Source organism: Uloborus diversus, chromosome 3 (assembly GCF_026930045.1).
Source record: "Uloborus diversus isolate 005 chromosome 3, Udiv.v.3.1, whole genome shotgun sequence".
Classification (NCBI taxonomy): Eukaryota; Metazoa; Arthropoda; class Arachnida; order Araneae; family Uloboridae; genus Uloborus; species Uloborus diversus.
The window spans coordinates 56,855,642-56,881,812 of record NC_072733.1 but is presented as its reverse complement, the minus strand read 5'-3'; the positions used below and the strand labels follow the sequence as shown (position 1 = coordinate 56,881,812).

At 35.6% G+C, this 26,171-nt stretch overlaps 1 protein-coding gene across 1 annotated transcript in view; it reads left to right on the top strand.

Annotated features, from left to right (window-relative positions):
• LOC129218756 (uncharacterized) overlaps window positions 1-25,916 on the top strand; it is a 46,663-nt gene extending 20,747 nt beyond the window's left edge. Inside the window, exons 3-4 of the mRNA XM_054853080.1 lie at window positions 13,175-13,581; window positions 25,745-25,916. Coding sequence (XP_054709055.1) covers window positions 13,175-13,581; window positions 25,745-25,916 — 579 coding nt within the window. The remainder of the gene's footprint in view (window positions 1-13,174; window positions 13,582-25,744) is intronic.
• Window positions 25,917-26,171: the final 255 nt, after the last annotated feature.

The following is a 26,171-nucleotide window of genomic DNA, read 5'->3' as shown; positions in this document are numbered from 1 at the left end:
ATTAACTTCATCTTTTTGCCATCCCCGTAAAGGGGGATAAACCGAAATCGCCAATAGCGAGACGGGGCAGTGCTGCAATTCTGCATCCTCTATGTCGGTGGGAGTTCTCGTTTGCAAACGCCAAGCTGCATCTCTTTTACGCAGCTGGTTATGTGAATTGTGCTAAATATGCGCACATATACTTGCAACAATGTCTGAAACTTTTGAGTTCATTATGGCATAAAAAAAATTGATAAAGGTGTTAAATCAGGGCTACCCAACAATCCAACGCAGTGACAAATTTTGGTGGTCCAGAAACTAGAGTGATTGAACGGTGTCGAACAAGTCTCGATGAGAGCAATGAGCAATAAAACAGTAGAATGTTAAATATTTACACTTTTTTGACTCTGTGTGGAGATCACAATCAGTTTCTGAAGTCACCAGAAGTTTTCCCTCTCTAACAGTGGGTATTGCTCGCTGATACTGGTCGGTCGCTGATAAGGTGAGTTGTGATGAGACCTTTACGTTGAGGTAGTAACATAAAAGGATATTGGAAGGCAAAAAAATTTAGTAGCGTTTCTTTGCAAAGAAGTATGCAGTTAAGTCTCTAGCTTATGTTAGAGTAGTTACTATCTGTAAAGATGTGTCAACTCAAACCAGCTTTTACACCGAATGGTATGTACAGTAAAAATGCAATAACCAATTTCTAAACTTCCAGTACGAGTTATGCGCTGATCCTAAATCAGTATTCGATGAATCTGGTTTTATAAGGAAAGAAATCCTGTATCGTTTAAGTGTTATTACCCGAAGTAAAAGATCCATCACAAAACAGCTGGTGTCATATGTTATATATGGAAGATACCTTCTCAATGTTTTTTTGGAATTGATCTGCAAGCTTCAAGGAAATATGCCAGCAATGCAGTGCATGTTACTTGTAAATATGGGAAAGCTAGGGTCATTTTTGATGGGTACAAAGGAGAAAGCCCCACAGATATATCGTCTGTGTCCTATTATAACAGCCCGAAATGGGAACTTTGGGCTCCGGGAAGTTTGGGCGCCCATCACTTAGGGCGCCAGGAACACTGGGCACAATGTGCTCGGCGCCCAATGTTTCCGGGTGCGCAATCTTCCTAGACCGAGAATAGGGGATTCGGGATTTCTCCATCGTAAATTTTGCGAAATTGATGTCTTAAGAACCAAATTTTAATTTATTTCTGGGTGTTTAAACAAAAGGTGGTGTTTAACCAGGGGGGGAGGGTGCGGGGCTTTTTTGGGATCTTTCAAAATTGAAGTCTTAGACGCTCAATTTCAAACTTTATTTTGCAAAGGGACAGGAATGAAGTTATTCCTCGAAATTTTTACGATTTGTTTAGAAAGATCCTAGAGGGGAGGGTTAAGTTCTTTAGGTGGCTCTTACCCCCCTATTTTCCACGGAAATCGACAGTAACAACAGTGAAGTAATTTTAATAAATGATTGGTTAAATGTGTTTAAAAAAGTAATTTTTTTTTTTTGTACTTTCAGGAAAGTAATAAGAATATTTTCTAAATATTATCACACAATTCGAGGTAAAACCACACCAATGTGAGCCGACAAAACCAAATATGGGGGAGGGGTCGGGATTCACCTGCATGCAAATCGCAAAAAATTATTCAACTTTTTTTTCGTTTATTTTTAACTAGCTGCATTGCCCGGCTTTTTGCACGGTCTACCTAGAAAAAAAAACATTGTCCAAGTGACGCGTGTTCAACAAGCATGCTTCAATTAAAAAAAATACTACAAAATTTCCAGTCAAAATACATTCTCAAAGAAAGAAAACGGCAAATCAAAAGTTCCCGAAAAAATTAAACGCAAACCCTCTAGAAATGACACTGAAATCCCAAAAATAAAAAGGTAAGTCGCTAAATAATAATCAAAAGGGGAAAATTTTACCTCAAAACAAAATTTTTATTAAATCGCAACCGAGAAAAAAGAAAAGTGGCAACCTTCTGAACGCTAATTTAAAATGAGATCGTGCAAACTATATTTTTCCGATTTAAAATTTCTGTTCCATTATGCTTTGCATTGCTTTTTAATTTTTTTCTGGTGATTTTTACAGCTTTTTTTTTTTTTTTTTTTTGAAACTCGAAGGAACTGGGGGTGTTTTTCGCGGGTCTTTCGAATGGGACCTGAATCAAAGAAATCGGAGACTTTTTTTGGGTAGAAAGAACCATTTAATTCCATTTTCGGGTTTTAAAATTAAAATTTGACCAGTTCATTCCTTAGGCGTTCGAAAAACCCCTACGTTCTTTCTCGGGTGCCCAAGTACCTCCCTGCCAAATTTGGTAGAGATCCGACGTAAACTGTGGATTTGTTTAAAAAAACATACACACATATATACATACAAATATACTATATACACACATTCGTGGTTTTATATATAGATTAATATATTTACTTTGAAGCGAATAAACCAAACCCAGTGGAACGACAGCCCATGAAGGCCCAGGACTAATGTGCTCATCTCAGTTTTCCTGACCAAGGGAAGTGGGATGCAACAGCACAGGGACAGATTTAGTCTATTCAAGGGGGTGGCGGGTTGAAAACCGTGAAAGCCACTCCCCCCCCCCCTCCCCACCCGACATGTAGAGGGGCAAGGAGTCAAATGTCCTCCTCCCTTATCCTGTCTTTTCAATACTAATCGCCTCTAACGATTTTTCACCCCCTTGAAATGTCAAATTGCCTATTGGGGCGATCCCCACCAGGGTTGGAAACAGCAGTTCGAAATCATAGCAATTTCTTATTATACCTTTAAAGTGTAGTCCTGGAAGAAAAGGTTGAAAAACACATGGAAATATAAAAATTATCAAAATTCGAAAAAAAGGGAAGAGGTGAGCTTAGGTTTAAATTGAAAAGTGGGTTAACGCTGTCCAAGCCTAGACTACACTAACTTTCTAAAATTAATTTAAAGCAAATTTGTGGAATGTACTTAAGATTAGTAGTGATTTACAGTAGTTCTTTCAATTTTATCATTGGCTTCAGAAAATGACGGTCACGGAGGGGGCGGTCGCCCCCCCCCCGCCCCTAGTAAATCCGCCACTGCAAGAGCAGATGTTACAGTTAGGTGGTCAGCCTATAACGTTGGACCCCCAGTGTTTAGCTCCCAAGCACCCTTAGTACTCACTTTATCAACCAACTGAAGGAATGAACGTCTGAGTCGACCAAGCCCAACCCGGGAATCGAACCCGGACCTGTGGCGTGGAAGCTCTAGAGCCACTGGGCTTCTAAAAAGCGAATATTCAGTGTGTATTTTTATCTTTGTTGAAACTATTCAGCGAAGAAAGTTAAGTAAAGGAAAGGTTTTCAATAAGTAAAAAAATAAATAAAAGGAATGTTAATATTAAAATCTAAAAGTGATAAGATTTAAAATCGACTTTTTCAAGCCAATTTCAACAATTTCTTTATAAAAGCCAAGGGTTGAAAGTGCCCTCTCTTGAACCAGCCCAGTGCTCATGGACATGAAAGTGAACCATATTTCCCTTTGTGTATTTTCTAGTTTTTTCCTAAGTATTTTGTAGACCTTGTTTAGTTTATTTAAAAGTCAGCGGGAGTGAAAAATGCACCCGTTGCTGGCGCTCGTAAACATGAGTTTAGTAACACTTGTGATGTATTTTGTAACTTTTAAATTGTTCCTATTAGCTTTTCAATTTAAGTTAGGGGTTGAAAGTACTCTTGTTCGTACACCCTGACCAGCATTCGTGCGCATAGGTTCGAGGGCGAAAACGAAAGTAAACTGCACAGAGGGAGCTAAAAAAGAAAAAGCGACCAGGTCCTAAAAATTTAAAAAATGAAATCACGCAGTTTTAAAGGTGCAAAAAAAGAGAAGAAACTAGTATGTTGTGGCCATCACGAAACTTTCTTCTATATCTTTCTTATGATTCTATCCCTCCCCATGCTTGACATGGAAGCAATATTCCCAACAAAAACAAAATTACACACGCCAAAACTTGACGACCATCCCCATTCCGATTTATCCCAAAAGCAAAGAATGAAAATTATTTTAAGCCTTGCTTAAAATTACAAACATTTGTTTGTTAACAAACACAAGGTGGCAACAGTTTATTTCATCGCGATTATCGGGTCATTTTCCAACAGTTTAAAATCATGCGAAATACGCAGACTACAGTCTATTACGATTTATCTTTGTTACATTTAGAAAGCTATTTTTATTCGCCCAAGAAAAATTAGCCCCCCCCCCCCATTGAGTGATGGGTGCCAAAATTGAACTAACGCCTGTTTACATATGGATTCACATTTATTTCAAATTTCATCCAGAACGTAGCATTACTTGAGATATAGCACCAACAGTGGAAAAAAAAAAACGTTAGATTGCGCCACCCGCTTTTCAGCTATTGACACAAATAGAATCGGCTCTTATAACCTCTAAGGGCTACTTGTCGATAAATTTTTGTTTAATTCCGTTCACTATTTCTTGAGATATAGCAGTCACAATTGAAGACAAAATGTTCTATAGCTCAACCCCCGTTTGAGCTATTGACACTAAAATTGAATCAGCACATTTACCTGTTAGGGGCAACATGTGTACCAAGTTTTATTTGATTCCGCCTGTTACTTTTCGGGGAATAGCAGGTACGCATAACTCAGTTCCATTTCTCCATCTCCCCCCCCCCCCCCCCCTTTGGAGGAAAACACGCCAAAAACCAATGGGCACAAGTTCACATAGGTACACATAAGTGTACCAAATTTCGTTTGATTTCATGCGGTTGCTGTAGAGCGGCCAGAAAAAACTGGTTACACACATACGTGGCACGCACAGACTTTTTCCAAAAATGGTCGAAATGATCTCGGCACACCTCAAAACGTTCGAATCCTTCGAAATTCAAAAATTTGCACTTATCCAATACTTCTATATATTAGAAATAGAAGAAAGTAAAAAATGAAGAGGCACAAGTTTAAAGGAGCACATGTTCGAGGACGCACAGAAGGCAGGGTGTTTAGGATGAACAGCACTCTCAATAATGGACTTTCAAATTTGACGAAATTTTCTTCGTTTTCGACGAAACCACTTTCAGGGATATGCTCCGAGCGAACATTTCGTCAAATTGAAGAGACTGCTTTTGTTAGTGGTTTGAGGATGCGAATTTCGTCAAATGTAATGAAATATTTCTTCATTCTAGTTTCGTCAAATTAACAATAATTTTCGTAGTTTTGAGAGCATTAGTTTCGTCAAATTAATTTCGTCATATATGAGGACGTTAATTTTGTAAATTTTTAAGAAAATTTATTTCCTTTTTTTCTTTGAGCACATTAGTTTTTTTTATATTTGCGAATACAGTCGAACCTCGTTAATTCGAACACGCTTAAAACAAATAACTGCTGAAATGAACTTTTTGCAATCCTTGTCTTATTTTTTATTTTTTGGATAAAGCGAACCACGTTTTATAATAATCGATTTTAATGGTCCCTTTCAGTTCGTTATAACGAGGTTCGACTGTATTTTATAAGATTTGTGTGCGTGTGATCAAATCCTAACTTCAGAATCTTACCACCGTAGTTTCCCACTTTATTGCGTATAGTCACTTTCACAGGCCCGTCATTTACGGGGTGAGGGGGTCAATTGACCCCCCCCCCCCCTCCCGTCTTTATTTTTGAACATTCATGTTTTTACACATGACTGGCCGTTGTTTTAGCTCGTTTTCTGTAAAAATTTTATTGAGTACAGACTCTTTGTCATATTTGGGGAAAAAATTGAAACAACGGGCCTGCAGCCCCCCCCCCCCCCCGTAAAAAAGACAAGTAATTGTTAAAAAATGAGGCACATAAAATATGTCAAGCTAATTTTTATGTAAAATTGCAAACAATTTCTTAAAAAAGGTAAAACAAATCATTGCAGATTAAACTCCCCATGGTATCTAATTAAATCCCCCATAATGGGGGGGTTTCCTTCAAAAAATCTAATTTTTGTCGGATATTTTCCAAATTTGGCACAGAGGTTCGTTATTGGAGGCTCGGGAATTCACACAAGGTCGTTTATGTCCCTCTATGTGGGGAGCGGGGGGGGGGGGGGGGACAGACAACCCCGCATTGGGGGTTCTCCGTATTAAAAAAAGTTTTTGTCCGATCTTTCCAAAATTTGACACATAGGCTCTTTGATGCACGGAGATTCACGCAGGGTAGTTTTCGGCCTTCTATGGGGGGGGGGGGGGGGCAACCCCTATGGTAGTTTCCCTACAAAAAATCCAGTTTTTGTTGGATCTTTCCGAATTTGGTAGAGTTTCGTTATTTGATGCTCAGGAATTCTCAGAGGGTGGTTTTCTTTCCGCTATGGGGGGCAACCCCAATACGGGGGGGGGTCTTTTAAAGAACCAGTTTTTATCATATCTTTTCCAAATTTGGAACATAGGTCCTGTGATGCTCGGGAATTCACACATGGTAGTTTTCAACCCTCCATGATGGGGGGGGGGGGAGCAACCCCGCATTGCGGGTTCTCCTTATATAAAAAAAAAAGTTTTTGTCCGATTTCTTCTAAATTTGCCATAGAGGTTCTTTGATGCTCAGGAATTCATGGAGGTTAGCTTTCGTCAATGTATAGGTGGGGGGGGGGGCAACCCCGATAGGTGTTTTCCTTGAAAAAAATTCATTTTTCGTCGGATCTTTTCCAGATTTGGCCCAGATATCCTTTGATGCTGGAAATCCACATAGGATAGTTTTTCATGGGGTAGTATTCATATGGGGCATATATCCCATGGGGTCCATCATGGGGTATATTCCATGTTATTAAAGAACCTATATGCCAAATTAGAAAAAGATCTGACAAAAGCCTGGATTTTTGTAAGGAAAACTCCCCTAATTGCGGAGGGGGATGCCCCTAAAGCGAAAAGAATATTTCAGACTGTTTGAATTACATTGCTACATCGCGATGTAAGGATGGCGATGCATCACGATGTAGAAATTCCTACATCGCTCTGCCCCTACTGGGAATATAAAAGTGCTACTTCCTCAGCAGACATTGGGTACTGGAAAAATAAATCATGTGCCACTTTTATGCACAGTTAGATTGATATATGCTCGGGAGAAAATTGCTGAGAAGTTTCTTCTTCATTGCATCGCATGAAAAAATTCCAGAAAAAAGATTTTTATCCAATTTATACCAAATTTCAAAAAAAGTACAATAAAATGGACAACTTTAAGTTAGTATATATTTGTTCTAAAATTAGATACAGAAAATAAAATTAGATAATCTTAAGAAAAAGCTTAACTTTTTCTTTTTCCAATTAATTATTTGTTTTACTAATTTTGCTTGTAGGTAGAATGTTTATTTGGCCAAATTTATGTTTAATACAGGAACTTTATTATTGCATGCATTTCATACTTCATACTTTGAAAACAATTCTCTGCCAAAATTGCAAAAGGTATTTGAATATATAAATCTTTAAAAAATGCAGATGTGAAATCTTTTGGTAAAATTAATTTAGTGTAATGTTTGTTAAATAATTATAAAAATGTACCTTTGCTTTTTACCCCTAAGATTCTATTTTTATTTCCAAACATGTGTAACATGAAATCAATGTATAATATACGAACATTTAGAATATTGTTATAGTTATGAAAAAGTCTTCGTCTGTCCTTGTTCCGATTATCTTCGTGATGTTGGATCCATCCTAAAAAAGTTTTAAAAAGAGAATATATACATAATAAGAAAAGGTTAAGTCCATGAGTGTATGCCATCATGCACATGCATCTTTTTTCTATTCCGAGGAATGTTTTACGATTAAATTCAGCAGTTTATTTCTGAAATAAAACATGTTTTCACGATTACTTTTAAAATCTCAGTTCTTTTTCTTAAGTTAAAAAGCTACGATTCGCTTGTGACTTTGAAAAGCATCTGATTTAATTTTCATATTTTTCAAAATATATTATTTCGATGCTGACAGCTTTTCATCAAGCAGATTGCAAGAATGAGTTATTTTTACAGCGGATGAACAAAATTTTTATATAGGCAGTTACTCTCAGTTAGTTTCTGAAATTAATTTCGGAATAATATTCTAGAATTAGTTTCTTCAATTTATCGAGAATCAGCATTATTTGGCCATTAAACGAGTTAATTCTTTTGCACATAAAGTCGTAAATTTTCATTTTTTTTGAGCTATAAAAAAATCAAAAGTGCGAAAATTGTTGATCTGTGATTTTTTTTTAATTTATTTTTTATTTTAACCGATAGCCAAAAAACACCTTTTTTTTAGATTTTCGTGTTTCGTTTTCTTCACGAATGTTTTCTGAAGTACCCCTCCCTACCCAAATTAGTTCCAATAAAGTAGTTATGAATTAAGTAGTACTGAAACTGGTGATTATGATTTTATTTGCACTTTTTTTCAGAGATTTTATTGTGCTATGTTATCAATAAACAACATTTACATACCGAGCTTTACCTCCTTAAACCACTACCAAATTAAAGTCAAAAAACCCAGGGCTCCAACACTCGAAGCCACGCTCCATTTCATAAACTAACTAGTAATTACATAAAGCTACCTAGCTGATGGATAAGGATTTAGTAGGAAAAAAACTGATTTTTCTGCAATACTGGGGGTAGAGTACTTACAAAATGGGGCGTAGCTTAAGGGCGTGTGTACTTAGGATTTTTTTAACTCAGCTGGTAATGATTTTAAGAGGGAATGCTTTCCAAGTAAAGTTGTTAATTGATATAGTATCTTGAAATTTTTAAAAAATATTCGAACAAAATCATAAAATCATCAGAACCAATCACTAGTACAAAAATATTCAATCATAGCTCTACTTACTAGTTTGGGTCGGAGACGAAGGGAGTATCACCTTTTAACTAAGCATATTTGATTTTTAAAATATGCAATTTTCACGCAGTAAATAAAAAAACGCCAAAGGAGAAGAGCTGCCAAAGATAGGGGAAACCCAATAACAAAGTGCATTTTCTTGTTCGTTTGTGTCTTGAGAACTAATTGACTGATATCAATGGATTTTTTTTCAAAGGTATATAATGAAAATAGGGACTAGTGTGGTGAGCAAAGCTTGTTACATAAATAAAGCTTATAATATATTTTCATTATCCTTTCAATTTTTCAATTGAAGTTCGGTTAAATTTTCAGACATTTTACTTTATATCCAGCAAAATTACAACTCCAACTAAAAGATTTAGATTTATTGGAAGTCCATCTATAAAATGCTTCTTAGTCTGATTTAATGTAGACCGGAATTTCTCACTTTTTGTTGTCAATATCTTGAGGCGGCAAATATGGCAATAAAATTAATGCTGCATTTATTTTAGCTGTAGAAACTATGTATAATGGAAAAATTCATAGTTATGACAAATCATGTAACACAAATTGACATAGAAAAACTTATAAATTTAGTGCATGAAGTGGGAGAATAAACAAAAAATGCTTATTATTATTACAATTTTCAAACATGCTATACTATCTTTTCTTTTTAAATCGTGGTTAAACATTAAAACTTCACTTCAATAATTTATTTTAATTTGCGGAAAAATTGAAAAAATATTGAAAATATTCTGCTGAAATATCAAGCACAAAATAGAGTTCTTTATGGAAATTAATATTTTTTCTATCTTAAAATGATTTTATCAAATTGATATTACTTCATGTTTTATGCAAGTAAAAAAAAGGCTGCACAAATAATGAACATAAGCACTTATTGCTAGAAACATCTGCCGCAGGGAAAGAGATTATATAAACAACGTGGGGAAAGCTGGTAAGCATATTGGGGGATTGGTATATAGTATTTAAGAAAATAAAAATGCAGAACAAAACAAATTTGAACTATTAAACTAAAAAATACACTTCGTTTAACAGAATTATTTTTGTAAAATTCATGGAGAAGAATGAAAACTCATAACCATGTAATATATTCCATGTTGAAATTAAAAACTTCAAAGTTCTATACCTTTTATAAAAGCGCTGTCTTTATCATCAGTGTTAGTTAAGCTACGGTGGAGGTTTTTTTTCCCTGTAAGTTTAAATTCGTACAAACTCTTTAGTCATGTTCGTATTTTTTTTAACGAAATAAAGGAAGTACGCTTTTGGAAACAAATGTCAACGAACCAACATTTTCTTTTATAAATGAAAAAAACAACGCTAGCTAAGCCTAACGTGGAGGCGACTCAAAGTTAACGCACACAGAATTCTAAACCTAATCGAACCGTTCGTTTTAAATTTTAATGTGTTTTAAATACAACTGCAAACACAACACTAAACAAATGTAACAATACATAAAAGAAGGCACGTTGCACATACAAATTTCAATAAATACTAACCTTTTTTATGAATCCATTAGAATAATTGAGGTAAGATAATTTAAAGAGCTAGTACAAGATTGAAACGAAAACTCCCAGAATGCACTGCAATGTGACGAAATCACGACTAAATAATTTCGTGAAAAATTTGAGATTTCTGGTTTCGTCAAATATCACGTGATTCAGTGACAAAGATCGTCGAAAATAACGAAATAGTGCTCGAGGATTGCCGAATCGTTAAAATTGAGCGTTTCATTTTTGACAGTGAGGGGCTGGCCAGCCCATGCACCGGCCCGCGGGCCAATGGCGCGCAGAGTGAGTCCACCACTGATCGTGGTGTACGTTCTTAAGTGATTGTAATTTGTCCTTTGCTTAACATTGATTTCTTTTTTATTTTCTTAAAACATTATTTTAAATGTGTTGAAAAGTTTCAAACAAAAATTTATTAAAGTAAAATCCTGCCCCAAAACCAGGGGAAGCAAAGCCACACCCTTAAACCCCGAAATGGGAAGATTGTGCCCAATGTGCTCGGCGCCCAACGTTCCCGGCGCCAAATTTTCCTAGACCGATAACAGCCATGCCTTCTGCTCTAGAAGACTTTCTGTGCCTCATCTTGTACTTGCTTTGAGGGGTTCATTGGATGTAGTGAATGTTTGAAAAGTCCAAAAGTGGACTGAAGTGCTCAACTATATGCACAAACTGTGTTAGACATAGCTGCAACAATATTGATAAAGATACCAAAAAAAAATCTTTAACGAAGAGTTTTTGTTACAAGCTTAAAAGAAATCATTTGAAAACTCCAGTTCTGACGGAGTTAGTCTCAATCTGATGACGTATTTGAGGTACGCATGTATAGATAACGTAAGCTAAAAATTTTGATTTTAAATACAGCGAAAAAAGCAATGTATTAGGTAAAAAAACAGTTTAGCGTTATTTTTCTAGCCATTTAATCAAATGTGCCACCAGCGAGGGAATGGGGGGGGGGGGGAATCTTTAAGCATATTTCATTTTGGGAGGTGAGCCACTGTTCTTGGGCGGGGGTGGGGGATGGACAGTCCTGGTTTAATGCATTTTAAATTTGCATGGAAAAATATTTCCACTTGAAATGTAATGTATGTAGGGGATTCGGGGGGTAATGCTTCGTTTTACGGGTAGAGGGGGCTATGTAGCATTAGTGGGTTGTCATCCCTTTTGGGTGGTAAAAACATTTGATGCTTTTAGGTTCAGTATGACATAACATTCCCACTTGAAATGCACATGAAAAAATAGCAATTTTTAGGTGTCCCCCATTCCGAAACCCGACGCACAATGGGATGGGAGTGTTTACCTGTTCTTATTGGGGGGGGGGGGGTAATAAACAATTTACAACTGGTTTGAATTTTTTTTTTTTTTTGATGTTTGGGTCCGACCCCTATTTTTACTGTACTATAACGAGACTTTTGAAAAACGTTCATCGGTCGCTGCGCCTTTGTTGCAATGCGTGTATTAGAACTACTGAAGGCCGTAACTTTTAACTGCTCTAAATATTTCTGAAAAACTAAAATGTTGGGTAAAATCATCTTTATGCAACAAATGTGACCTGTTTTGCATCCATTAGTTTCTGGTTCTTTGTGCGCATCTAGCGCGTCAGCGACCATAGGTTCCTTATGATTCTTTGCTTCTTATCCTCCCTTACACTAGTTAGGTTTTTGCCAAGAGCTTGGATACATTCTGTAGGCGCACATGTATATAAGCGCATATAATCGTGTATACATACATGTACTGGTGTATACACATAAATGTACGTCTATACAGGTATATATTCGTGTTTACGCGTATACATACGTATATACTCGTGCTTCCATATATGTATATACCATACGTGAGTAGACACGAACACGCACTGGATGTATCCACGAATTAACTCTATACCGTATATGTACGTGTGTACACTTATACATATGCGTATATACGTATACTCAAGTATACACGTTATAATCGAAATACAAGTGCATATGATGTTAGTTTATGCGCGTAAGTACTCTTATATAGACGTGACACGTACTCGTGTATGGATGTATATACTTGAGTAGGCATGTGCATAAATGTATCTAATGTATACATGTATCGACTCGTATATGACGTGTTTACACGGCACGTATAGTCGTGTAGGCACACATATACATGTGCATGTACTTATAACTATAAAAATAACCGAAATATAAGAATATCAGGGTTATTTGTAATGGTTCTGCATCCATTTTTAACCATGACCACCACTTTACCCCATGCTATGACCACTTTCCCCCACCCCACGGGCTAAAGTGGTCATAAATGCATGGGGGAAAAAGTGTTATAAAACTACTGAAATTAATTTTTATCCTGAAATTCAATGTATCGTGTTATTTAATAATGCAATGTAAAATAACATCAAAAGTTGAAGTGTTTGAAGAATTTATTGTATTTATTATCCACCTAAGTTGAAAACTTACGATTTTATGACCACTTTACCCCATAAAGTAATTGACCAAACACTTAGTTTTACTGTAATATGAAAAAAGGTGGGGGGAGGGCTTATCAGTTGGTCTTAAATTTCTTTCGCTTGTTATCCGTGCAGAAATTTAAATAGGCAGCTCCCACGCTTTATTACAGTAAAATTAAGTGTTTGATCAATTACTTTATATACTTGTCATCCAAAGATTATTTTTAACTTGTTAGTTCATTTTGCTACTAAAGCGTTATTTAGTTAAACTATTATTCCTTTTAAAATGGTCTCCGTTCGCTTAAATTCGTATTTAATTTTAATGAAAGTAAAATTTCAAACAAAAGAGCTGGACAAAACTAAAGTATGGAATAAACTGCAAATGTCAATGTCTTGTGCTCATCCAAACTCTTAGTGTCAAAAATTAATCTAATTTAGACATTTTATTTTTTAGCCACAAAGCAACCAGTTTCCGACCCAGTTTTCAGAATCTGAAATAAAAGCTTTGCAACAGCAGTCTATGAAACAAGTTTCGGATCTCCAATCTCTGCAGCAACAGTCCATGCCAAACATGCCTTCTCAAAACTCGATGCAGATGCCGCCAAATACATTCCCTAATATGGAATCGTCAGATTCAATGCCTGAAGGGACAGATGATATTCCTTCTGATGGGACAGATGACATTCCTTCTGATGGGGCAGATGATATTCCTCCTGGTATGAATGCCGAAGAAGCAGAAAGTTTCTTCGTCTTGCTGGCAGAGACTGATGAGAGCCAGTGCATTTCCCGCTTAATTTGTGAAATGGGAGCTAATCCGGAAAATGGTGGAGAATTCGGTAAAACTATTGCTGACATCATTGGGTAAGTTTTCATAGATAACACTTGAGTTTCTTGATTCAATGACCAAACTGTCTCCCCGTTGTAGACTTTGGCTAGTCAGTTTAACTGGATATGGACTCGCTTTATTAACGGAACTTCAATTCTAGTTGAAACGAGGCAATAATTGCAGTCCATTTTCGCGACAAAAGCTCGTGCTGCCATCTAGTGATAGAACAACAAGTTTACTTTTAATTTATTATATTTGATTGCAAAATTAGCGAAAAAAATATTGACTGGAATTTTGTTGACTACTTTTGTATTCGAAGAAGTTTCAATTAAGGAAAAATTCTTTTTTTCATCGAAGAGGAGATGTTACGTTAGTTCCAGTCCAATTTCGCGTCAAAAACTCGTGCTGCTGTTATCTCTTTGAACAACTTCTATTTTATTATAGTTGATTGCAAAATTGACGAAAAAAAATAGACTGAAATATTTTGTTCTAATTTTTCAAATACGGAAGTGATCAATAAGGGGAGAAAGCTCTTACTTTTTTCTTACAGCGAAAAAAGGAGGACTTTCGTAAAAATCCAAAAAAAAAAAATTTGCTAGCTGTTTAAATTCGTTCGAGATTTTTTATAAATCATTACAAATTAATGTTCAATTGTGACATAAGGATATTTATAAAACAAAGAATATAAATGTATATGTGTGTATATTCTCTATTTACAGGGCCTGACTATTGCTGAAAAGGCCATGGCCTATGGCCCCCGTTCTTTAGGGGCACCAAATGGCCCGCGAAAGAACGTAGGGGGGGGGGGAGTTACACACGCCAGAAACAAAACGTACTGAACTGATCGAATTTTAATTTTAGGATCGGAAAAGGGCGTTTTTCTTTCATATGAGGGAGAAAAAATGCTCGCAAAAACTAAAATAAAATATCCATAGAAACCCCTAATTTTCTGCATCGGATAAAATTTGTTCCAATGTTTCGAAATACTTAGAACGTGAATTATAACTGTTCTTGACTAATTTCATGCTTTTATTAAAATTTGTAGCGTGAAAAAAAAATCATTAAAAAGAAATGTGTTGTCATCCCCCCCCCCTTCGAATATGAGCAAATAAAATTCCGGCTTTAAATGAAATCGGGGGACATAAAATTTTTCTTTTTTGGATAATTTTCCACAATCTGTCAAGGAATTTTACATTTTTTCTTTTTGTTCAAGCCTGGTTTGTTAAACACATACAAATCATTTTTACAACTCGAAAGAGGTATAATCGACGAAATAAAGCTTGTAATCCAAATGTCGTTGCTTTTCAGCACGGGGGAGAGGGGAACGTTACTAAAATTTAAAAGTAATGGAAAATGAACTTTTATTTTTCACTTTTCATTTTCTTGCACAATGAACAATTTCAGAAATAAATCATTAGATAAAAACAATTACATTTTAGATTGTTCGTAGCTATGAAAAATATCAAACGTTGTAAAATGATCAACAAAAATTCATAACACAAATAATTTATTTCATGATTCTCACAACATTACTTAAAAAATAATATAAATAACACTACAAGGAAAATGCAGCGGAAATATAAAAACAAATAAGTTTAGCTAAAAAGCATAGCTTTTAATGTAAATATCATAAATATAAAGTTTGAATTTTTTTTTCCTGGAAGTAAAAATGAAAATTAATAAGTATAAAATGATAAATTTGCAAAACCTCCCAGACCCGTGCTTTTGAAGTCGCGGAGAAGTCTTTTTAATACAGAAAAGATGTGAGCAGAGACAATAGACTGCAGTGGAGTTTTTAAATCCGCAAGCTCACATCTTTTTTGAAAGGAAAAGGGTTCCTTGTAACTCCGAAACACGTTTTAGCACACTTTCCTTTATTTTTAGCTGTGCATCGCAGTTTCACCCGCAAATAAGACAATAACAATGTATTAAAAAGCTATTTGAAGTATGTCACTCTATGACATAAAATTACACACCTTTTGTCCATCGATGTTTTCCGATACATAAGAAAACTGAAAAAAAAATTATATTAAAAATAATTGAAAATTTCTTGATTTAAATATTATCGGTAACTTTAATAAAACAGAACTAAAATTCTCCTCGTCGATAATCGGTTTCGAACCCATCATTGGCCAAATGCCTTACCGATTGAGCTACAATCACATGACCATAGCTTAATCAAGCGTTAAATAATGCGTTATAAAAATATAGATTTAATTTCAATTTATTGCTGCTCCACTCCTATTAGTCATAGTGTGATGTTATATAACCTATAGCTTTCCTCAGTAAATTCGACTTCAACACAAAAAGGATTTTTCAATCCGAACCAGTAGTTCCTGAGATTAGCGCGTTCAAACTAACAAACTGTATAGCATTATTAGTGTGATATTTACATTTCTAAAAGCTATGCTTTTCAGTAAAACTTATTTATTCATTTATATTTCTGACGTACGCTCTGATTGTATGAGCAATCTAAAATGTAATTGTTTCCATTTTCATGATATATTTCTATAACTGAACTTGCTGACCACCAGATGGCAGCCCTTGCGACGCGGAAAGAGACTGAAAATAAAGGTTCGTTAGTTGAACGTATGATAAGCTAGTCTTCAGCTTCCCAAGTTTCCCTTTGGGAACCTTACTAGGCACTTAATATTAAGAATAAACTTTATAGTAAATGCGTGAACATTTGCATTAGTATGTAGAAGAAAAATATGAAGTTTAGACTATTATTTTAAATTAGTCTTACATCGAGTGCCTGTTTAAAAGCAAAACGAAGGTTTTGTTGTACAAATCCGTCTACTTTCTTAAAGCTACTAAAGTAAACTGTAGCTTTTGATATAAAGCCTTGCGAGGTTTAAGAAGAGCACTCGTAAGACTAGCATACAGCTGTATTAGGGAATCCTCAGGTCTTGGATTTAGAAAAAATAGTTCCGTTCAATTCTTAGCTACACTCAAGTGCCCATACCTGGAACATTTTCTCAAATTTTGTTTTGAGATCTGGTACATTTGTCAGGTCCACAAATAAGAAATGATGCTACAGGATAATCTTCTGAAGTACTGTTAAACTTCACTACTTCAGCTTTATGGCTAAGTTTGATTGTCTAATTTCTACAAAATGATATCTTTCAGTATGGGAGCAACTTGGGTTACAACTAAGTTACAATGCCAGCATTATTATAAATTTATCAATTTTCTCGTCCATGTACTTGGGCCTCACATGTGCACACTCATTTCCGCTAAACTAATACAGTTTAATTTGGAATTTTTTTTAAAGATTTTCCAAATGGGGCAGCGTTAGAGACACAACCATTTGCAGACCTAATGAGAGCTTCTGACAGCATTCATCGTGTATTAAACCTCAATCTGAAGATGCCATTACCACGATAATTTAGTTTCCCCATCAGATGGAGGCACCTGGACTTCACTGGATGCGAAGAATTTAATTTTCCCAAATGGCACGCCAAGCCTGTACTCGAGAGCTTTTGCATGCTCCATAATCATACACGGACGCCGTAGATTTCTGCATCTGGGAAATCTCGACTGGAGCGTAAGAGACCAGGGTGCTTATTCCAAGCTCGAAATTAACCTTGCGACATTAGTTCTGCTTGTCTCACTAGATGACGCTGTAGGGAAAATCGCAGTCTCGCAGAATAAATCTCGCAAGTTGGTATTCCAATCGCCAAAAGAAGCTCGTCAAATACTCTTAAGCTTTCAAATTTAGAGGGGAAGAGGGAAAAAATTAAACAGAATTAAGAAGGCGGGGGAGGCAATCTCTTATTCTCTTGGTCAAGTATATATTCTGAAATCCGAAAGCATACACCACTGTAATTTCTACTGTATGGCTATTTTCTTAATTTGGTTGTAAAATGTTTTTTTAAAATGATAATTGGAGTCCCAAGGTATTCTTTTATACGTAAGAGAAAAGTAAAAATGTTACGGGTCCCAAGTTAGGGAGGAGATCCCTATCTTGGGACTGTGAGTTCTTTTAGTTTGCAGTTTTAAGTATCCTATCTACACCTATACTTTATCCTGAGATAAAGTACGAAGACTCTATCTTAAAATATAATATTTTGTTCAAATTGAAGACATGATTAATATGCTAGTAAGAGTTCAAAACTGTCCACAGTATGGGCACTTGACTGTACTTATTACTCCTTAAATGTAAAAGCAATGTGCGAAATGTCTGGAATTATTTTTTCTATATTGATGTCGCAACTAAACTATAGCTGAGAACAAATTAAATTGTTTTGAGAGTTTATAATTCTTAAGGCTCTTCTATACCGTCCATCTTGGTTTTCGACGCTAATGCTTTCTCTACGGGAAAATCTGCTACCTATACAAAGCATAACACGAGAAATTACTGGAATATTTTCATGCGGTTTGTTTTAAACGATGGCTATGACTTAGAACTAGAGATGCTCTTTTTTATTTTTTCTGTAGTTATTTTGAAATTTTTTTAATAACATTTTAAAACTTTAAATGACTATTTTCACACGTTTGAAAAATGATATGGAAAAACGGAAAAAGGAGCGCAAGAGATTGAACATTTCTCTTTAAGAACATATTTTGAGTTTGTTTCTGAGACAATTTGTTCTATTGATATTCTCCACGGAGTAAAGCCTTATTTTCGAAAAATTGAGAAAAACTGCGAAAAACACGCCTTCCACCAAACCACACCCATTTCCCCCCCACACCCCACTTTGAGGGACCACTTTCTCTTCTCCCCCAGGGTCTTTGGCTGCTTCTCCGCTTTTCCCCTCTGCCTCGCCACAGGCCTCGCCAGGCAATAAACTGGCACCCTGATCCCTACTAATGACCATTCATTCTTTGTCGCTTTGTGTGTTGGTCTTGTATCTATGTGACTCAACGGTGACATCCGTTCTAAAAAGAAAACGCATTTTTTTTTTCTTTTTTCGAGTTCCTCGATAAGTTTTTGAAATTATTTAGGTGATATATTTTTCAATGCTGTTTTAATGTAAATACACCGTTTGAGTGTAGAAGTTATTTTGTTTAAAGAATCTGTGTAAATTACAGCATCTTATAATGGGAAAAAATGTGAGTCTTCTCGTTTGAAGATTCATATACATATTTCAAGAATTGTCATTGCTTGAACTTTTGTCTTAATCATTTGCGCATAACCAAGATCAAAGAGCTCTACTCAAGCCCGCGCCAAGCCTGTTCAGCGCCGTTGTGCGAATGTCTTTTAAACGCCTTTATGCAGTGGCGTTCGGCGAAAATATAGTTAACAGCTGGATTGACGTTTTGTAGACCAATATGACGTAGAAAAAAATACGTTTGTCATTTAATTGATTTTGAAAAAAATGTGTATTTAATTTTGGATTACAGTGCACGTGTGTGATTACAGTTTCACTTCATATCTCGAACTTATTTCGAGTTCAGTAGCTCCTCTGATATGCTAATGCGTTTAGGAAAAAGAAAATATTTTAAATATTAACAATTCTAAAATACGGAAGGCATTGAATATGATAAAACAAATACATTCTCCAAAGCTCCTTTCTGACACACAAATAGTTTTAAAAAAAGGAGGGGGAGAGGAATCGAGTAATTATGGTCAAGTCGTTACTTTTTGGAACTAAAAAGTTAGCCAAAATTGTAGTCTACAATATACAAATATTACGCACAAGTAAAATATATGCAAATACACTTACCATAATTTTTATGTATGATAAAATGAAATAGTCGAATTTCCGCGAGCAATAATTTAAAATCACAAAGAGACATATTGCACAAATTATAGTACAACATATTCTCCTCAAGATCCAAAATGAAGAATAGAAAATTTCTCGCGCCTCATATGTTCAGCTTCGTGTACTATTAACCCTAAACAGCATTCACGCCTCCACACGAAGAAGAAAAATGCTGATGTATGCATTAACTAGCATCACGTGATTTCAGTGTAAAAGATTGCACTCTTGAAAAGCATGTTTAGACACACAACATGGCAATAATTTTTCATTTTAGATAGGCAGCGAGAGGATTGCTTGTTTCAGTGAGCAGTGTAATTTCTCCGCCACCATAGGATATATAATCAGGGCCTGATGAACTCACGGTCTGGTAGGTCCATGGACCTGGGCACCACAATTTTAGGAGCACCAAAATGGGGGTAAATTTCTTTATTTCTTCCCGTTTTTGAAAACTTCCACACAAAAAAATTGCAGATATTCCTGTGAGAGGGGGCAGCAAATTTTGCCAGGGCCTGGGCATCACTTTGGGCTGAGCGGGCCCTGTTGGATACTGGATATAATGAAAAGTTCTTTTTTTTCCTTCTTTGGTTGGAGAGATTCCCCCCATTTGGAACATTTTTGATTGGTAGTGAAAGGCGCCGTTTTGACTCTGGCGCCGTAGTGCGCCTCACGACCTCGCACATGAGGACGGCGCGACCATGGATCTACTCTCTTAATTCACAATGTTTTTTTCGAACTCTTTAATGTTTCATTTTAGATAAAGGTTTTTCTTTTTATTATTTTTTTTATTTACAATATCAATTTATCAGTCATTATAATTGTGTGAAAAAAAAGGAAAGAAGGAGACTGCGAACAAGAAAGTTCACTATGGTAATACTCTCATCAGCCAGTATCTATCTTTTTCACAAATAATTGTTTTTTTAAATTTTCATATTATTTTGTGTTCCTCCTATGCTCAAAATGGAAAGGGATCACATTTGATTAATCCAATATATATATATATATATATATATATATATATATATATATATATATATATATATATATATATACACAATTTCATGCATTTTTTCCTCCCCTGTGACTTTAGAGCCACAGGTGAAAGTATTTTTTCGAAGAATCAGCAAAGTCAGCACCTCGTATCAAAATGCTTCTCCTTTAAAGATTGTACATATTTCAATAATTATCATTACTTTTATTTTCGTCTTGATCATTTGCGCAGGCTCACAATCAAAGAACTCTATTCACAATTTACAATGCATTTTCCGAACTCTTTTGATGTTACATAAAGTCGATTTTTGCAAAGCGAATTTGTCTATCTTCGCAACTGCGTGAAAAAGAAATGAGACTGCGAACAAGGAAAGTTGAGTGTGGTGATACAGCCATCAGCAAGTAATTTAGTACCTCACAACCTTTTTTCTACGATCAATGTTTTTGAAATTTTCATATTTTGTTTTCCTCCAATACTCAAGGTGGAACAGGATCATATTTGATTCAATCAATTTCATGTATAAAATGATGCTTTTCGGCCAGATAGCTATTTAAAACCTCAAGTGGAAGTATTTTTTCAAAGAATCAACAAAGCAATGACGCCTGCAGCACTTCATATCAAAATAATTCTCGCTAGTACAAGAAGTATCATCAGTTGAACTTTCGTCTTGATCATTTGCGCATGATCACAATCAAAGAACTCTCTATTCACAATTTACAATGCATTTTCCAAACTCTTTTCAGGTTACATAAAGTTTATTTTTGCAATGCGAATTTGTCAATCATCGTGACTGCATGAAAAAGAAATGCGACTGCGAACATGAAAGCTCAGTACGGTGATACTGTCATCAGCAAGTATGATTTAGTACATCAACAGGGGCGGATCCAGAAATTTTTGTAAGGGGGGTCAAGTTTCAATGGATATCGTTATTATTCCTACGTAAAAAAGTAGCAGTTAATCAGGGTTGCCCATCATTCCATGCAGGAGAGCGTACCGCCTCATATGCTACGAAGCACTCCCCTCCCCCCAAGTCAAAACCCATTCAAATTACCTCCCCTCCCCCTAAATTTTCAATGCCACAGCCTGAGCCATGGATCATATTCCCTCAAACTTTCATCAAAAGTCACATTTCTTTCGGCAGATATGCTGGTCATGTCACCGTAAGCTTTGGTTATATGAGATAACATCTATAAATAGTAATAAAAAGCACCCATAACACGCACAACATGTGGTTTGAGGGGGAGGAGAACTGGGGAAAAAGTTAAGCTCATTAGAGAAATTTGCGCTTTTGAAAATGAACAAAGAAATCAAAATAGCAATGCCTCAGTAAACAAATCCAGTCAATTCTTTGAATTATGACGCGCTAAAAAGAACTACCTTACAGAACCGAGCAAAAAAAAAAATGTTGACATTGATTCCATGTACTATTTTTTCGGATGTAAAGAATTGAAGTTTAATAATAATCATAATGACATTCTTCTCACAGGACCCTTTGACCCTCCCCTGAATCCGCCCTTGTACCTCACCTTTTTTCTCCGATCATTTTTTTTTTCTTTAAATTTTCATATTATTTTGTTTGCCTCCAACACTCAACATGGAACAGGATCATATTCGGTTCCTTCAATTTTATGAATAAATTGGTGCTTTTTTTCCCGCCCAAATGACTCTTTAAAATCCCAGTTGAAAGTATATTTTTTCTAAGAATCAAGAAAGCAATACGAATTTTGCAGGGCGAATTTGTCAATTATCGTGACTGCATGAAAAAGAAATGAAACTACGAACAAGAAAGGTCAGTGTGGTGATACTATCACAGTAATTTAGGGCTACAGTACTCTTTCCTCGCTCTTTTTTTTTTTTTTGAATTTTCATATTATTTTGTTTGCCTCCAATACTCAAGATGGAACAAGATCATATTTGCTTCATTCAATTTCATGTATAAAGTGATGCTTTTTTCCGCCCAAATGGCTCTTTAAAACACTAATTGAAAGTATTTTTTTCAAAGAATCCAGAAAGCAATGACGCCAGCAGCATTTCATATCAAAAACATTCTCCATATTTCAAGAAGTATCATTAGTTGAACTTTCGTCTTGATCATTTGCGCATGCTCACAATCAAAGAACTCTATTCACAATTTACAATGCATTTTCCAAAATCTTTTCATGTTGCATAAAGTTTATTTTTGCAATCCGAATTTGTCAATCATCGTGACTGCATGAAAAGAAATGAGGCTGCGAACAAGAAAGTTTAGTATGGTGATACTGTCACAGTAATTTAGGGCCACAGTACTATTTTTCCTTGCTCATTTTTTTTTTTTTTTTTTAATTTTCATATTTCGTTTGCCTCCAATACTGAAGATGGAACGATATCAATTCATTTGATTTCATGTATAATTTTTTCTCACCTTTTGCACTTTGTTTCCCCACTTTGGATAAACAAGTCTTCTCTTTTGCGTACAGCGAATGAGACTGGGAACAAGAAAGTTCCTCATAGTGATAATTAATTCGGCACATAAATTGAGTGCCTCACTGTCTCTCCTTTCGAATAATGCTTATTTAATTTTGTGTCTTTTGCAATCTATTTTTTCCTATAATTCTCGATATTGAACATGATCATACATTTGATTCATTGAATCGATGCATTTTTTTTTCTTTTTGTCATATGACAGTTTTCAACTCTAAACGAAAATATTTTTCGAAAATATTAACAAAACCATGTTCCTTCCTTTTTTTAGGATTTTTTTTCTCGTTTCATGATTGATGGCAATCTTTTTACAACAGCGTAGTTGTTGGTACACGTAAATATTTTTCGAGACGCTTTCATGATAGATAACGTTTTTCATTTGTATACTGTGCTACTCATATTGTTTAACGCCACTCTATTTTCATAAGGAATTTTATTTATTTCCTACTATGTGAACAAAATGTTTAAATAACAGAGAGTGTCAAACTGAAAGAAAAAAACATTCTTTGCCTCAAGATCAAGAAATCAAATTTTTATGATACGGAAATTCCTAAATACCACTTGCTGACTATTTTGAACCACTGTACGCTTTCTTACACTTCATTCATTCTTTCGAAGTATATTTAAACCATTAGAGTTCAATTACTTACGTTTTATTATATGCATTGGTAAAATTTGTGAACATATAATTTTTATTCTTTTAACAATACGCTCAATGAATTGAAATTATCTTTGTTGATGAATAGGCACATCGACGAAAGTTTGAATTGAAGTAGGCTTTTATCCAAGAAAAACAACAGTAAAATTCCCAATTTGCATTCAGAGCGTGATAAAGGGCTTTTGTACGCAGTAACATGGCTTTTCTCAGATTTAAATCAAGCGTTGATTCTGCATGCAACTGTCAAAAATACTAAGCTCTGCAATAATTTGCTTTTAGCATTACTGAGAGGTGTCATTTCATTCTAATTATTTAGTACACGTGTATAAATAATGAAAATCTTAGTGGGTATTTATCAGTGGCGCACACTAGGGTCCAGGGGGTCAGGACCCCTCCCATAGGTCTTGCTTTTTTCCCCGATCTATTACGATTCTATATTTTGTGCGTGAAATAATTTCAAACAAAGGTTACAATAACTTCTGTTTTAATAAGTGAAAAAATAAAACCCGCATGTTAAGAGATTTTTTAAAATATTGTGCACTTAGCCTATGAGAAGAATGGGGATTATAAATGAATACACAGTAATAAGTATGTTTTTAGTTTTGTGATTACAAATTGAAATGAGATCCTTTGAACTTGAATTCATTTTTTTATTATGAGAAAAATAAAAGCGTAAATTATTTAATTTCTGGTTATTTCTTTACTTAATGCTAATTATTTATTCATTAGCTTATTTTTTACTGTTTTTTGTTCTCGGGAATCGATAAAATCAAGTCAATATGTTTGACGGCGTAATAATGGAATGAGACTTTCGACCTTGGACCCTCCCTTTAAAAAATTCATGTGCGCCACTGGTAATATGGTATCCTTCTGATCACTAACAAGACAACAGCATTTTTTTTCTTTTCCTGTTTTCTATCGTGCCAACATGCAGATTCGTCAGTTTCTTTATTTCCTCTTATGATGCGCAGAAAATTCATAGACAAAACAAAAGCATAATTTTCTAATTAAAAACTGCACAGAAAATCCTTGTACAGGGCGCGATTGTTTTCGAAAGATTTACTATTTATGCCTTTTTATTAATTGCAACATTCATCAAACTAGCTATCAGCAAACCTAACTACACAACTACCAAATGTTTTTATTTTATGCTCACACCGACATCCGCAGAAATTCTTAGACATTTTTCTATGATTAATTTGCTTTTCTTTTCAAGAATAGTTTCAGAAATTTCTGTAAAAAGTAAAGCAATCTTTTATCGATAAAGTTATAAAGATCATCAGTGTTCCGCTCGCCCCCTCCCCCTCAATTATATATTGAAAAATACATAAATGAATGAACTGAACGAATAAATATAAAACAAATTAAAAAAAACGAAGATTATGCCGCCCATGAATTGCAAAACAAATACAGAATTCGATTCGAAGAGTAAATGTGTAGAATTGTCCCGCGGTTTCAAAGTTTTCAAGTAAAAGTGAGAAGGGTGGTAGAATAGAATAGGAGAATTGGATTCTTTTTTCTTCATCCTCATACTACACCCTTCTACCCGATCTGTTGTCGTGGTGGGAAACAGGCCGGAGGGGTGGGGGACATGTTTTGGAACAGAATCCTTCTTAGCTCGCTCTCTGCCCTCGTCCGACCGTAAAGGAGTACCGATGGGGACAGCTTAGATTTACGACTGTCCTTTCAACAACTCAATGATTGACGTTGTCCATCATGAAATCTGACCAATTAGCAGTGCAAAAAAATCGAGTTAGCCCCTCCCAGATACACCCCCTGTGTTGCCACAGATTTCGTGTTTTCGTCGAATCTGATTTTACGGAGAGGTTTAGAAGAGCCTTAAGAACCTAAAACTTGAGATGTTTTAAACTAATGGAAATTAAGGAGCATTCGGAGAGCGACAGAGCCAGCTGGTGTCGGGTTGGGGTCTGTTTGAATTCAACCATAAACTTTGTTTCAGTACACAGTGTTATGGGCATAGGATTTATTTATTTTTGCTTTCCACTGTGGCATGGAAACTGCATCTGTACTTTACCTATATGCTCGGTGCATTAAGCAGTTCACACATTCTCAAAAAGATAGTTCTCAATGTTCGTACATTATTAAAATCTCTTCTGCTTCGTTATTGAAGCATATTGAAATTTTTTCAAATTTCATTAGTTAAGGAAGTGTCTTAAATGCTCTCTTCAAGTAGGGGGCCTAAGGTAGCTGACAATCTTCCCCCTAAGGTAAGTGGGTACTAGGAATGTTGCAATAATTTCGATAAAACTAAGCTGTAAACCCGGCAGTAGCCTAATGTGTTTTAGAATAACTTCCATATGTTGATAGTAAGGTATTTTTTTAGTATTTTATGATAATGTTAATTTTCTTTTCTTTTTTTTTAGTTCTCTCACGAATTTTCCTGCTGGTAGTAAAGTTTCTGAATACAACGAAGTTTTAAATGCTGGACGGATGAGAGGAGGATCGGCTTGTTTATCCCGGTACGCAGCTTGCGATGAAGAATCATTCCAGATGGTGAAGAAAGCTCAACTAGATGGCGACAGTGATGATAGCTAGTCTCAATTTGTATTTTCAGACAACCTTAATAAAGAATTGTCTGAATACATAGTTGTCAATTTTAAAACCAGTCTGACACTGCATCGGCGCAATAAGCACCAAGCCCGTCCGTAGCACAGACGACTATCGACCGCCGCACTCAGTCCCGCGGGGGGCCCGCTACGCGGACCCCCCGTGAGATGGAACCTAAGGCCCACGGCTAAGAGGTGGGGTGCGTGCGGAGAAAAGTCTGACACTGCATAGTGCATACTTATG